General features: G+C 31.3%; 1 protein-coding gene across 4 annotated transcripts in view; it reads left to right on the forward strand.

Annotated features, from left to right (window-relative positions):
• The window catches only part of LOC118187728 (metal cation symporter ZIP14-like), a 177,234-nt gene that overhangs the window by 140,759 nt on the left and 21,171 nt on the right, over positions 1-15,304 (forward strand). For all 4 annotated transcript variants that reach the window (XM_085823801.1, XM_085823802.1, XM_035358004.2 and 1 more), the window contains exons 3-5: positions 2,877-3,042; positions 9,410-9,579; positions 9,805-9,930. In XM_085823801.1, the coding sequence (XP_085679927.1) occupies positions 2,877-3,042; positions 9,410-9,579; positions 9,805-9,930 (462 nt within the window). The remainder of the gene's footprint in view (positions 1-2,876; positions 3,043-9,409; positions 9,580-9,804; positions 9,931-15,304) is intronic.

Here is a 15,304-nt window from a genome sequence, read left to right on the forward strand (position 1 = left end):
GACACTTGCTATGTTCTTGGAAAGGAAGGGATTCTTTTTTTTTCCCCCAATGTGACCCTTTTTTAAAAACTGGATATTTATAAATATTACTGAGTATTGATAGAATTAAATATATTTTTTAAAAATCAATGGAATAACTGATGGATAAATGTTCATATTCTCAAATGCAGTGTTTCATGAAATTTTTAGTATTGGAACTTTTGCATAAAATTTCAGTTTGTCTCAACCCATTATATATCATTACTGTAAAGGGAGAGAGACAACAAGACTTGGAAAAGAATGTTGTATAAGAAAGCAATATTTCAAAAAATATATGCATTGAAAATTTTGGGGTTAGAGTAGACTGAAGGGTACCTCTTGTATTATCGCAAAGTTGTTTCGTGTATCACCAAGTTGTTGTTTCATTTATGTAACCTGAGTAGTTGAATGTTCCGTAAATATACTTTTACCTAGAATTGGGTGCTCCTTTGACTTTTTAAGTGAAAATATATCGAGGTGTACATAGGCAAAGTCAAGGGAGTGCGCAATGCCAAGTTTGTGCAATTCTCTGGTTTTTTTTAAGTGAAAATAGGTCGATGTGTACATGGATAAAGTCAAGGGAGTGTGCAGTGCCCAGTTTGTGCAATTCTGTGATTTTTTTAAAGTGAAAATAGGTCAATGTGTACATGGATACCGAGTTTGTGAAATTCTTTGACTTGTTATTTTGTCTTTGTGCAGCGGCGAAGACAAAATAACAAGTCAAAGAATTGCACAAACTTGGTATCCATGCACTGCCAATTTTCGCCAAAGGCCCTTAAATATACTTTTATACCATTTTTGGTTGACACTGGACATGATGTAGCTGATACGTACGTACATTCATTACTAATTCAAATATTTTTTCATTTTTTCTTGAAAAAAAAATTAAATTGGCACGATCTGCATGTGCATTTTTGCACTGTTATATTTGCGCTTTTTGCAATTTTATTATATAATTGAAAAAAAGAGATGCAGCTGAAGCATGCTAACAACACAAATACTGAGAAGAAAAGCATAGATTGTAATATGGATATTAATGAAGAATAATACATTTACAGTTTTGCTTTATTCCTGATAGTTGGTTAAAATTTTGTTTTGCAGAATTGAATATTTTTATTGGCTGAAAAATGTTTTTGCAGTTTGGTAGTACATGCATCATGAGTGCTATATAAGAATTGCATGATACGAATTGCTTTTGAAATCACATAATTCTGACAGATTTATCATAAGCATATTGATATTTTTAGATAATAAAGAAAATAATTGAATTTAAATTACAAGTTAAAGAGCTGTTACCAATTAGTTAGAATTTTATATTTTACATATTTATTATCTTGCATATTATAATTACTATTAAACATTAATTACTTAAATTGTTAAAATAAGCTAGTTATTAGGACATTAATTTTATGGCAAGAAAAAATAACAAAACTACCAGGTGATCACAGGTAACCAGTGAAAATTCATGAAATTTTTGCACCCTAATTTAATCAGCAAGTACTTAAAAAGTTTTGTGGTCAGTATTAACATTATTGGGGGAAATGTACATCAGAAAAGAAACAAAAGTGCAAATAATTAGCTTGTAACTAATGAATAATGAACTAAAATTTTATTACATCTTTTTTAATTGAAACTTAACATTTATAGACCAGTCAAATCCTAGAAACGTGTCCAATACCATTATTTAAGATTACCATTTATTTGGGCAGCATTTTTATTCATTATAGTATGTAGCACATTTCTGACATAGGATCATGTAGTATTAAAATCATTATTCAGCATTGACAGGCAATGAAGAGTAACTTATGTGACTTTAATGACTTTTTCTTGTATTGTAACAAAACTTATGTTATTTTAAAGATGAATTTTCTAGTTTAAATTTTGGAATAGGGTTACTTTGCGGTTTATTTTTTATGAAAATTCTAAAGGAAAGTAACAAAAATGATTTAAAGTAATCTAGCGTTTATTTCAGAAATTTTGAAAAATAATAGGAAACTTCTGAAATTTATAGATTAATTTGGCATTTGCAAAAAGCCTAATGTTTATGAAATCATAGAAAACCCATAAAAATTTGAGCTGCATTTCTTACTACCCTAATAATTAAAAATAAATATGCATGATAATGTAACAAAATAAAAAAATTTCAAATATTTTGAGTCTATCAAAAATGCTTCCCAACCCTCTGGTTGTTTACAATACCAAAAACCACAACTCTAATGGACATCCATCAGGATATAAATCAGTTGAAAAACTGTCAACTCGTATGAAATAAATGTGTGGATCAAATTTTCATATGCAATTTTACCATAAGAGTAACATTCTAAAACATGTAAAACAATTTCAATTTCTTTTCTTTGTACTGGTTTTGCTAACTTTTATCTCAAATTAATGTAACTTTTTTATTTTCATTTATTTTTTGCATGTGTTTGTTTTTATCTGCCTTATCAATTATTTTCTGCAGTCCTATATATAATTTCTATTTTAAAGAATTTAAAAATGTGTAATACGTTCTGTAACATGTAAATAACTTATGACTAAGGAAACTTGTGACACATCTCTTGAAGAGTTCAGTAAAGGCATATGTCAGAATAAAGGAAAAACATTTTTGTGATGGTATGGGATAGAGATATTTTGGGGCTTAAAAACATGTATTATTATCCATACTGGAAGAAGTTTCATCTTATCAGTAATTTTAGTATGTCATAAAAGCATTTTAATTCTCCCTCTGCTTTCTCATTGTTAATGTTGTGTAAATAATAAGAATGTTATGTAAAAATTCTGAATTTTGTTTAAAATAATGATATTTTAAAATTTTAGATGATTTTTAACATGCTCTTCTTTTCTCCCCCCCCCCCCAGTGCATGTCTGCAAATGACATGCTAGAACTTGTACCACACTCAACTAAAAGTGTTAGCGAAGCTCTTGCTAGGTTATGTCCTTTGCTTTTACTTCAGCTGCACAATAGTGCTTGTTCCACGTCTGATTCTGACCCAAGTACTCTCTTGAGGCCATCAAGTGCTGCTGGTAGGTTATTTTCATATTTTATATATTGCTAATAATGTATTTAAATGATTTTAATTTATTTTATGCATAGAGAAATATTTTTATTTTGTATAAAGTTAGTTTATCTACTCAACTATAAAACTGTCATCAAGAAGTTTGATTTAGTTCTAATTATGGATAAGTGTGATATCACAACACAGTCATAACATTTGCACTTTTGTTTGATGCAACCCCAAGCCACTTTTATGAACAAGGATATAAACTAACTGTCACTGCACCATTCTTTCCTTCCATTTCCAAGAAAGGAAAAAATGACTAAAATTTGGAACTTACCTTTTGCTGAGCTACAAGCAGCAGATTATTTTAAAAGTTAAGATACCCTGCCATCAGAAAGGTGTATATTAATGTACATGATATTGTCAGTTACATATGGCTGAAAATAGAGTAATGATTTGGAACAATTACCTGCAGGAAGTTTGTACTTGTAGCATTCTAAACAGAGCTTCTGGTAAAATTAAAGGGCCTAACAAAATGTTAGAAATCAATGAAAGCCTTTTTTCTGAAATGCAAAAATGAATAGATCATACTTGTGCGGTTCCAACCTTTTATCTAACAGCTGTGTAGGAACCTCATGAACAGGTAAGCGAATATTCACTTTAGTTCAGAAACAGATATGTAAAACTCAAGAAGGGTTAATTACCCTTTATTTCTCAAACTAAGAAGTTCACAGATGGTTCCTTTCTCAGGACATACAGCAAAGCTCCACTTGGGTTTGAACTCAAAGTAATAAGAAATGAAAATTAACTAAAGCTTAACTAAAAGATGTAGGTGAAGCTATCAAGATTTCTAAGTAGTTAGCCCATAATTATCAATTAAGCTGGTGAAGCTATCAAGGGTCTGAGATACGGCCAAGCATAGTAATAGCTTAGAGAGACTGTAGCCAGAAGGCAAACATGTGCTAGTCAGAATGTCTGGCTTTTCTAACGAAGTCAGTGGAACTTCGACTTAAATACCTTTCTTACTTATTTGCATTAACCATGATTCTAAAAACATGTTTTAGTAAGAAATTATAAGCTGAAATTAGGAGGGATAGGAAAGTAGCTTTAACTAAAGATAACTGTTAAAAACTTAGGATAAACCTTATATACTGATTATTTATTTAATATAGAGATGTTAGTTATTTCAGAATTGTGCAGGAATGACTGGCATAGCTTTGATAGGATATCTGCTAGCTTTCACGATTCAATGGTAACCAACTTGAAAGGTTGACAATGTGATACATCATGATTTCTTTATTTGCTTCATTAAATTGTTCTTTACACAGAAATTGCTCAAGTTAGCCACAATAATTTAATTATATAAATGATTATTAAAATTATGATTGTATAAAAATTTTTGCTATTTCCTCAACGTCAGAGCTCCAAGCTAGGTTGCCAGTGTGATATAGCATTAAGGAGAGGGCTTGATGCCATTTATAGGAAAGGGACATATTAATAAGGACATACCAGATTTTCATGTACTATGTTTAAAATTAAAAAAAAATTAATTAATTTTTTGCTACGAAAATCTAAGTTATAAATGTTCAAAAATAAGGCAAAGTAGAATGTTTGATTGAATGTGTATATTTTCACTGCCAATTACTAAAAAAATTCTTTTTATGAGATAGTTATTTCAAAGAAGCTAAATTAGAGAGCTTCAAAGTAAATATAGTTTGTTTCAATGTATATCCATTTCCAGAGGTATTTTTTAATTATTATTACTGATAACTCAAAATTCAAAATCCACAAATTTTGTGCAATTTTTTAATATACCTGTTTTTATGTCAACAGAGACAAACATATATAACAGTCATGAAAATTAATATGATGAAATGTTATTTCATAAGAATGGGAATCAACTTTATGTTCAGGTATAGTTAGCATTGTTAATCCCATTTTATTGGAAGTCTAACAGAAAACTTTGTAATTTCTAACTTTTGATCATGTAATATTAAATATTTTACATGGTCTCTAGATATTTAAAAGTCAGTTATCTTTGAAATTATTTTGTAAGTAAAATTCATGTTTGTCTTTTGTCATCAAATGTAATTTACAAATTAAGTTACTCTGCAAAAGATAAGCTATTCAAATGCTTTTTGTGATGCTATTGATGTTTCAGTGCAGTGCTGGAATTACATTGAAAATAAACTGTAGTTTTTTAATTTTGCATTCATGAATAAAATATTAAGTTTAAATATTAAGCTTAAGAAAATGCAGTTTGAAAGTTTTCAAAAGTGTTTTGTGTTTTTGAATTAAAAAACTTATCCATTTTCTCTAATCCTCTTTCTCCCTTTTTTATGATTTACATGAAAATCTATCAATTTCAAGTATCTTCAGTATTCTGCTTACTGGGTTTCAACTCATTGAAACACTTTTAATACCTTTGTTTCTGTTATGAATCTTATCTGTCTAAACCAATACATGGGTCTTCGTGGTTATGTTGGAAGAAAACCAGGTTAATCTTCGGATTATGGTAACTTGGTAATTTTTTGGCGAAAATTTGGCGACCAACCCTGCTACAGCAACCTGCTAGAGTTTTTTTTTTTTTTTTTTTTTTGGACGCTATTTTGTTTTCACAAAGTAAAGGTATTTTTTTTTTTTAACTCAACATTTTTTTCCAACAATCTGCTAGCCGAATTACGCTTTTGCTAGAACTTTTATGGAACAAAAGTGCTCAATCATGATGAAGATTAGGTGCAAAATTGGGAGAAAGTGCAGAATCGCCCAATGCTTGCCACGTTTTTAAGAGTTGCACACACACGGTATCCATGTACACATCGACCTATTTTCACTTTAAAAAAAAAATCCCAGAATTGCACAAAAATGGCATTGCGCACACTCTTGACTTTATCCATGTACACTGCTAAAGTCCTAGCTAGTAACCTTTATCGCCTTACCAAAATGTCGCCAAACTACCTCTTACCATATTCCAAAGATTAGCCGAAAACCATTTCTCAGAGATTTCAATTAACTATACTTAAGAATGCAGTATTATATTAAGAATGCAGTACATGTATTATATTATGTATGCTAGAAGCATTAATGATGATATGTGTGTGACCTGTCTTAATTTTATTAATATATTATGTAGATTAAAACTGGAGAATTGTTTTTCTGTATCCTTCAAATATTTGTCAGATTCTGGAGATGAGGTTTTCAACTTCAGTTTGAGGATAAATGATATTTTGTGCTATGCTTTAAATGTTCTTTATTGTATACTTTTTGTACATAGTTTATAGTTTTTTTTTAATCAAATTAAAAAAGTGAAAAATTTTATGTATGTAAATGTTATTAATACCTGATTTACTGTAATAATAGAGATTACGTCTGCTTTTAACCAAGAATCACAGTTAACTTAAGGGCAATTAGAGAAATACAGGAAAGAGGAATAACACATGGGATAATGTGAAGGAAAATGCTGTTATCTGTATTTTCAAGCTGTTTATTCTGGTTAATAAGTTCATTTGGTTACATAAATTAAATCAGCATTTCTGATAAATTAAATCAGAAAATTGCATGCATTCAGCATTGCACACAGCTTCGGCCTTTCATACATTATGCAGTATAAAGTCCGAAATTCTGAAATCCAATATGCAGAATGATCTAATATCCAGACCATCAGTTATTTTTTTTACAAAGTGTAGGAATGGATAATGCTAAAAAAAAAAAAAAAGAAAAGCAGATATGCCATAAAATTATAAAAGTGATTTTTCTTCCCGACTAACTGAGATTCCTGTATGTCGTTTTCAAAGTATGATTTTAAAGTATGGGATCACTGGTATGGTTTTAAATCCAGAAAATATCACTCAATTTTAAAGAAAGTGATGAAGAGGTTTTTGAGAGTGAAAAGATTTCATTTGACACTTTAATAGGAATTCGCAACATGGCAAAGGCCTTAAAACAATGGAACTTTGTAACTGAACAAGAAGTTATATCTATAAATAAAATTAAAGGGAGAGTATTAGCACAAAAATCTGAACAACTTACATTGAAAGAAATATTTAAGAAAACAAACCTATAAATATTGAGCTCAAGTGAACTGTTGCGTTTCAGTCTTTTTCAAAACCCCAAATCCAGAAAACACCTTGCTGTGTGCTTTGTGCTAGATGAGTGCTTTTACAAGTTCTGAGAGGTGGGGGGAGAAAAGAGAGTTCTGGATCAGTCAGTGGTTCAGAAATGGAAGAAGGGTGCAGTGCAGGTAAGGTGAACAATTATGTCCACATGCCTTTGATATTGAAATTGATACAACTAAACCTGAAGAAGTAATACAAGTCATTAAAGCATATGTAGTCCATGTGTAGAGCTAGAGATGGATAGGTACAACTTAAATAATATTAATGGGCTTCCACAACCTGAACAATTAATGAGTTCTATAGATAATTATAGTACAGGTAAAGCTATGACTGAGTCACATAAAAATGCTTAGTACATCCAGCTGTGTAATAACTGAGTGTGACAATGAACATTTAACAGAATTACTGTTACAAAAAGATAAAATAATACATTAAGTACGCTAATATATATTAGGTAATTACAGAATTATTCAAGTTTAGAGTACACGATATTAATTAAAAGATAATTAATATATTTGTATGTATATACAATACACACATGTATTAAATAAAAAAAGTTTTAAAAACTTGTAAAAAAGAAATAAGACAAAAGGAAATAAAAGAAATAGAAAAGAACAGAAAACATTGACTTAAAATACATTAAACACAAGTACAGGGTATATAGGGGCTGTGCTGGTGACAAGAATAGTAGCTAAAAGCTATTCCAGCCTGTTTGAGATGTTATGTGCGATACTGACGCAGTCGTGTGTGCATTTAAAAGCATAGCGATTTTTTTAACTAACTTCAGTCCACGCATGGATATGCTCCTCTATTGGCTGTTTAAGGTGATGTTCTGTAGCCTTTCTACAAATGAACATATAATGATCTGGACATCGTGCCACCCTGTGTGAGCACTGACCATTTTCATTTTGTCTAAAGCAAAGCAGATAAATTATGAAGGGCCTATGCCCTATTAGAAACAGGGTAACATAAGGCGAGTTACTTCTTAGAAGCTGACTTGCTTTTGGAAAAAATCTGTAGACTTTTCTGCCAGTATTCTGCACTTCCCATAGATGTTGCCAATGCTTCAATAATTCTCTTTCAAGCTTGGCTTTTGAAAACATGTCGGGGAGAGGCATATCAAATGTGCATATGGGGCCTCAGTTGCTGTTTTGTTGGCTGTTGCATGTGCAATTTCGTTCCCCAGTATTCTTGTATGGGCAGATACCCACTGAAGTTTGGGCCTATGGTTGTCTGACATATTTACTAAGAGTTTTTGTATATCCCTGACAAGGGGACTTTTATAGCATGGGGTGCAGCTTGTAATGCAACCAACTCAACCTGAAAAACTGTGTTCCCTAAACTTTCTATCCCAGGTTTTTATAATCTGGTTTCGATGTGATATACAGTATCCACAGCTGCTGGCACATTAGTCTTTTAACCCGTCAGTGTAGATTGTGGTGTCTTTGAACCATGATGATGACTTATAGTTAATTAAAATATTGAATTCAGCTAGATGACAAGGTGGCTTAGAAATACCTTGCTCATAGTCAGTATATACATAAGTCATCCTACAAACTTTTTATTTCTTTGAGTCATAGCACACACACTATTCCACTCTTATGTTGAACTAACAGAAGCACGGGTGACAGTCCTGAAATATTTTAGCAAATAATAAGCAATAAATTAGTAAGCAAAGTTTTGCACCCTCAGCAAATTTTTTGAGGCATGCTCTCTGCAACTACTGCATACCATGCCTTAAATAATCTCTAAGAAACTCCCCATGTCAGTGCTGCTATCTTGAAGCATGGAATGAAATAACCTGTGAAATTGTTCTTTGACCTCTTTTAAATGTGGGTTCCAAATGAATGTGTTGTCAATTGTATCCTCGAGGTATCTCATATTTCTAACTATTTTAATATTTTGCCATTGCAGATTTACTGTTAGTGTTACTGTTGTACACTGCACGCTGTGGTGACTGTTGGCTTATTAACAGAAAAGGACCATTTTGTTGTATGCTGATGGTGTGTAATACTAATTTTTCCAGATTTCATAATAAATAAGTTTTTTTCCCCCCTTCCAGAGCCCATTTAATCTACAATCCTGTTAATCAGGAATTGGCCATAATTATCAATTCACATTTCATATAAGAATACAATAACTGATGATTCATCTTGAAAAGATGAACTTAAAGTAAAAATAATGTATGGAAATTAATTCCTGAGATGAAATTAAACATGTATTTGCAATTAAGTGTGCGTTTATTGATCAGAAAGTAAATGTTAGTATTTTTTTCAGTTTGGGGATATGGCCTGTTGTTTGTCACTATAATAAGTTGCTGTTCTCTTGTTGGTGTGATAATTTTGCCTCTGCTCAGCAAGAATATTTATCAAGTAGTTTTGATGTTATTTGAGGGACTAGCAGTAGGCAGCTTAGTTGGAAGTTCTCTTTTTCATCTTATTCCACAGGTAAAATTCATTTAATAACTGACTGTTGTTATGTATTTTTAAACAGTGCAAAATGACATTATTAGTTTATATCTGAAGTTTCATGTCTGTTAAATATTTAATTTGGTTGCTTAAAGAAAGTGCTGAGTTTTCATGATTGTATTGCTTCTAACTAGTTCAGTCATTCAGTTTTCTTATTAGTTTGTTAAGTAAATAAATTTATATTAAATTCAATGCTTTTCTTAGACATTCAGACTTCTTGGGCAAGACAAAGAGCACAATTATTTGTGGCGATCTCTTCTCATTTTTGGAGGAATTTATCTCTTTTATGTTAGTGAAAGATTCATGAAAATCGTAATGGATATAAAGAAGGTATGACTCATTATTTTTTCTGTGTTTCACTATTTAATGTGTTTATAAAAAAATCGTAGCTTTTGGTTTCTAATTTTAATACTTCAGTATGATGGCACACATATATATTTGAGAATTAACAAAATGCCTCAGTATTGATCCTAAAGCATGAAATTTTATAATTTGTATTGCTTTTAAAGATGCATGCTCTAATTAATCTTATTTATGTTACATCTATTCATAACTGTTTGTATGTGCATGAATGTGAAATGAAAAATGCTTCCATTAATTTAAAAAAAGGAAACATTATTGTGATTTCCAGTATTGATTTTAAATTAGCTAAAATTATTTTGCAGACTATACACATGTAGTTGTTTCCAGTTAGCTTAATTCTTTTATGTATAGTTCTTGAAGATAATATGAGAAAATAAAGTATTTAAATTTATTAAGTTTACTCCCATTCTATTCTATAGATGTAAAAATATTCAAGTTTATGAATCATAGGCTTGAGAGTGGAATTTCAACATATTAAAATTATACGATAATTTTATAATTGCTTGGCATTTTTTAAAGATGCCACAATTTTGTTTCATGAGTAATCCAAAAATTTCAAATTCTTCCACAAAGAAAGAAGAATTTTACATTAAAACATAAACACTAAGTTCTGTTACATGAAATATTTATCAGTATGATTTAAGAAAATTATGTATTTGTGAAATTGATAATTGTAACAGAAAAATCAATTCAATCTAAATTCCATAAAGCATGGTATATAAATTTATTATGCTCATTAAAAAGCTTAATGTATTATAATAGTATTCTTTGTAGATAAATTATTAGCTAAAATTGTGCCATCAGCAATTCCTAAGAAATAAAAAATATCAGTATTGAACTCGGGAAAGGTAGTCGATTTATGATAGATTTTGATGTATAGTTTTATTTAAATTGAAAGAACCATGCAGTTTATTATTGTTGTTGTTAGATATGGCTTTATTGGAAAGATTAATCCAAACATATAAAACAGCTCAAGTATCACACAAGAACAATGATAAGTAATAAAAAAAGAACAAACATTTATAAAGTAAGAATCAGAATAAATGAACATGGGAACAAAAGTAAAAAGTTAAAAATTTAAACAACAAGAAAAGGAACATAAGAGATGTAGGATAGATGTGTTCATAAGGAGTTCATGAATGCTCTCCAATATAGTTTACTTAGCTCACCATATTTCTGAGACTCTTTATCTAGTTCTGGGCATATAAGAAGATGCTGTGCATTCATGATGCCCGAATTGCAAATTTGGTATATACTAGATGGAAGGATGCTAATTTTATTAAGATGATGTGTGATGCTATCGTGACCTGTCTGCAGTTTACCATATCCTCTTTACAGGAATTTTGACAAAACTTTTTCCATGTGTCTTGAATGTTAGCCCAGGATTTCCCTGTTGATTTTGCTACATGGTCAGATTTAAGAATACAGTCAAATACCGAAAATCCGTCAACTCCTGAAATCCACGTTGCCTCTCAAAATATAAACATTCAATTTATAGGTTTCGGAAACTGCAACATTGGTATGAAATATCAAAGAAAAAATACTTATTGAATAATGATGTCATAATTACCAAATAATAATGAGTCATAAGGGAAATACCAAATTATTGACATCATGATAAAAGTTTTTTCCCCTCTAATCTGCATCGAGGTAAAAAAGCAGACGATTCACTCAACTCTTCTTCTCACAATTCACGTTGTTGTATTTTCTGAACTTTGTTATTTCATGAGATTATTTAGTGCTGCCTTTTTTTTTTATCTGGATATTTTGTGGATAAATTAAGAATATTTTAAATTTCAGCCCTTTTTAAGACGACGACAGATAAGAAATGCACTCATGATTTTACTGCTTGCAACGTTGAAAAACGTAAACATGTTGCATTGACAGTAATGCAAAAAGTGCAGATTCTGCAAAAGATGGAGGGCAGGTTCCACTCCTCGGTTTATAGCAGAATCGTATGGAATTGCAACACGATTGTGTATTATATACGGAAAAATAAAGAAAAGCTGTTGAAATTTTGCAACAACAGTGATTCTAACACCAGAATCTGAAACCAGAAATTTTTGCATGAGGCGAAATCGGCAAACCTGGATGCTGTGTATAATGTGTATATAATGCTGTGTATATAATACAATGAATAATGTAATCAATATATATATTTAATTATAATTTAACACATATAATAAATTAATGCAATAATGTATATAATAATTTAATTAAATGTATCTAATATGCCTTATTTATTTTGCACTTTGTGTCTGAATATTATGAATTATATTGTCTGTCCTGAAATTTGCAAAATCCTAAAATCCACACAACCTCTGATCCCAAGCTTTGCGGATTTCTGGAGTTTTGCTGTATTTATTAATTTCTCAAAAATATGCTTTTTAAGTGACTGGAGGAAGTGGTTTGCTGCCTTGTGGTGCAAATGTTCCTCCCTTGGCTAGTGAGTCTGCCTTTTTGTTACCGTGGATACCTACATGGGAAGGTATCAAGGAAATTGAAAGAAGATTGCTTTGTTGTGTTTATAAAGAAAGTTTGTTTGTCTTATTTCAGAGATAATCTAGGTATCTGTGTCATGGTTTATAACTACAGCCTGGATGGTTGCTTTGGAATCAACCAAGATAACTACTTGAGAGAAACAATCATTGAGGTTTTCCAGAGCCAGTGAGGTTGCAAGGATTTCTGCATCAAAATTCGACATGAAGTGTCCCACAGAAATACATTGAGAAAACAGTTTACAGCATGCACCAGCCCCAGTGTTGTCCTAGTGATGTGTTCATAAGGAGTTCATGAATGCTCTCCAATATAGTTTACTTAGCTCACCATATTTCTGAGACTCTTTATCTAGTTCTGGGCATATAAGAAGATGCTGTGCATTCATGATGCCCGAATTGCAAATTTGGTATATACTAGATGGAAGGATGCTAATTTTATTAAGATGATGTGTGATGCTATCGTGACCTGTCTGCAGTTTACCATATCCTCTTTACAGGAATTTTGACAAAACTTTTTCCATGTGTCTTGAATGTTAGCCCAGGATTTCCCTGTTGATTTTGCTACATGGTCAGATTTAAGAATACAGTCAAATACCGAAAATCCGTCAACTCCTGAAATCCACGTTGCCTCTCAAAATATAAACATTCAATTTATAGGTTTCGGAAACTGCAACATTGGTATGAAATATCAAAGAAAAAATACTTATTGAATAATGATGTCATAATTACCAAATAATAATGAGTCATAAGGGCCATCAGTGTATCATTTAGAGCCATCAGTGTATACTCTAGTCCATTCGAGTTCAGGGTATTGTTCATATAACATACATAATGTGTTTGATTTTAATGTTGCATCAGGAATGTTTTTCTTTCCCAAGTCATATATATCTAGTGGTATTTGATATCAGTATATTCAAGGGGATTAACCATGATCTTGTTACAATTAACTGGTTTGTTTTCATCTATTTCTTGTAATAATTTCTCACAAGCCTATAGGGGAGATATTTGGGTCTTCGTATTACTTGGTTTGCATTCATTCATTCAATGCACTCCATGTGATGCTTTCATTTTAATGAATGCACCAATTGCTTGTTTCTTGATTTCTGTAACAATTGGTGGGTTGGAAGTATAGCTTTGCATAGCTGTAATTGGTGTAGTTTTCACTTCTTGTGTGATAATTCGAAGAGCTTTGCTTTGGGCTCTTTCCAAAGAGTCAATCTTCCCTTGTATGGTAGAGATTAACACCTCACTTCCATATTTGAAAATAGGTTTAATGTAAGTGTTGTAAGTTTTATTTAGGGTAGCCTATGAGCTTCCCCATTTGGTACCGGCTAGTCTTTTCAAAATTGAGGATCTTTTCTCTACTTTTTCTATAACAGTATTCACATGATTAGTAAAGTTTAATTTGATCTCCAGCACTACACCTAGATATGTGGTACTAGTGCTTTTTTGAAGAATAGCATTATCTATTTTTAATTCAAAGTCTGTATTCACGTGTCTCAGAGAGAAGAACAGGTAAACTGTTTTGTTTTTATTCATAATCATATTGTTTTCTTTGGACCAGGTCTGCATGACTTCAAATGCATTATTCATTATAATTTCTTTCTTTTGGTCTTCATATTTTCTGGAATTTTCTGCTTCTATCCAAATAACAACATCGTCTGCGAACATACAGGCATTAATACATTTAATGTTTTCTAACTTGGTTGCCAAATCATTTATATAAATATTAAAGTGGCCGCAGTTGCTAACTGCTCCTTGAGCTAGATCTAATTTACTTCGTTTATAATTTGATTTCTGTTTGTTCCATCTGGTCCTCGCCCATCTTTGGGATAAAATCATTTTGTACTGGCTATACATTCTTCTGCCAATTCCATAAATGTGAAGTTTGTTTAGAAGTCTCCTTCTCCATATTGTGTCATAGGCTCTCTGGAAATCAATAAAGATAGCCAAATAGCTTCTCCCCAAATTCAAACCTGTTTTAATTTTGTGAACCAACTTCAAATTTGAATTAGTAGTTTACATGTCTTTTTTGAAACCAGTCTGTTGCTCTGCCAGATTTTCGTTTTACTCCAGGTAAAACCTTAGTCTTGTAGTTATCATTCTTTCAAATGTCTTGACTATAATGGAAGTCAGCGAGATTGGTCGGTACAATTCTATATCTTCAGGTGGTTTTCCTGGCTTTAGAATCGGAATGATCTTTGCCTTCAGCCAGTTTTCTGGGAGATTGAGTTTTGTATTCCAGAATTAATTGTAAATCATTAAAAGGAAATTTCTTGCAGATTACTCCAAATGTGTCATGAATTCTGGGAATATATTATGTGGTCCTAGGTGTTTACCATTTTGAATATCTTTGATAGCCTTATTCAGTTCCTCCATTGACAAATCCTCTGTAAAAGGTTTTTCTAGGTTCCAATACCCTTTATTTAGTACTTCTTTCGTATTTTCAGCATTTCTTTTCCTGCCTCTTTTGCTCTTTATGGAGTGAGTACCATTCAAGATAAAGGTTATTGAATATTTTAGCAATCTGTCTTGGATTGCTGACATTTTTTTTTTTCATTTTTTTTTGATAGGTGGTTAATTCTTCATGTTATTTTGTTAGTCAGTGTATTCATTATTTTGTAAGCCTTATTTTCATCAGTTCTGTAATCTAATTCATTAAGAAACCTATTCCAGAATTGCCTTTTGGCTTCTAAAACTTTCCTTTTCATTGCAGCTCATTCCTTTTGTGATTTGATCACATCTTGTTTGCATTTTTTATTAGTTTTCCCCGCCACTATTTCAGCTTCCTTTCTTGCTCGCTGTCTAATTTCTCTTTTCTTTTCTAGATTAGTGTACCAAAA

This window comes from Stegodyphus dumicola, chromosome 9, assembly GCF_044657685.1.
Source record: "Stegodyphus dumicola isolate Sdum_Otavi_A_Nest chromosome 9, ASM4465768v1".
Lineage (NCBI taxonomy): Eukaryota > Metazoa > Arthropoda > Arachnida > Araneae > Eresidae > Stegodyphus > Stegodyphus dumicola.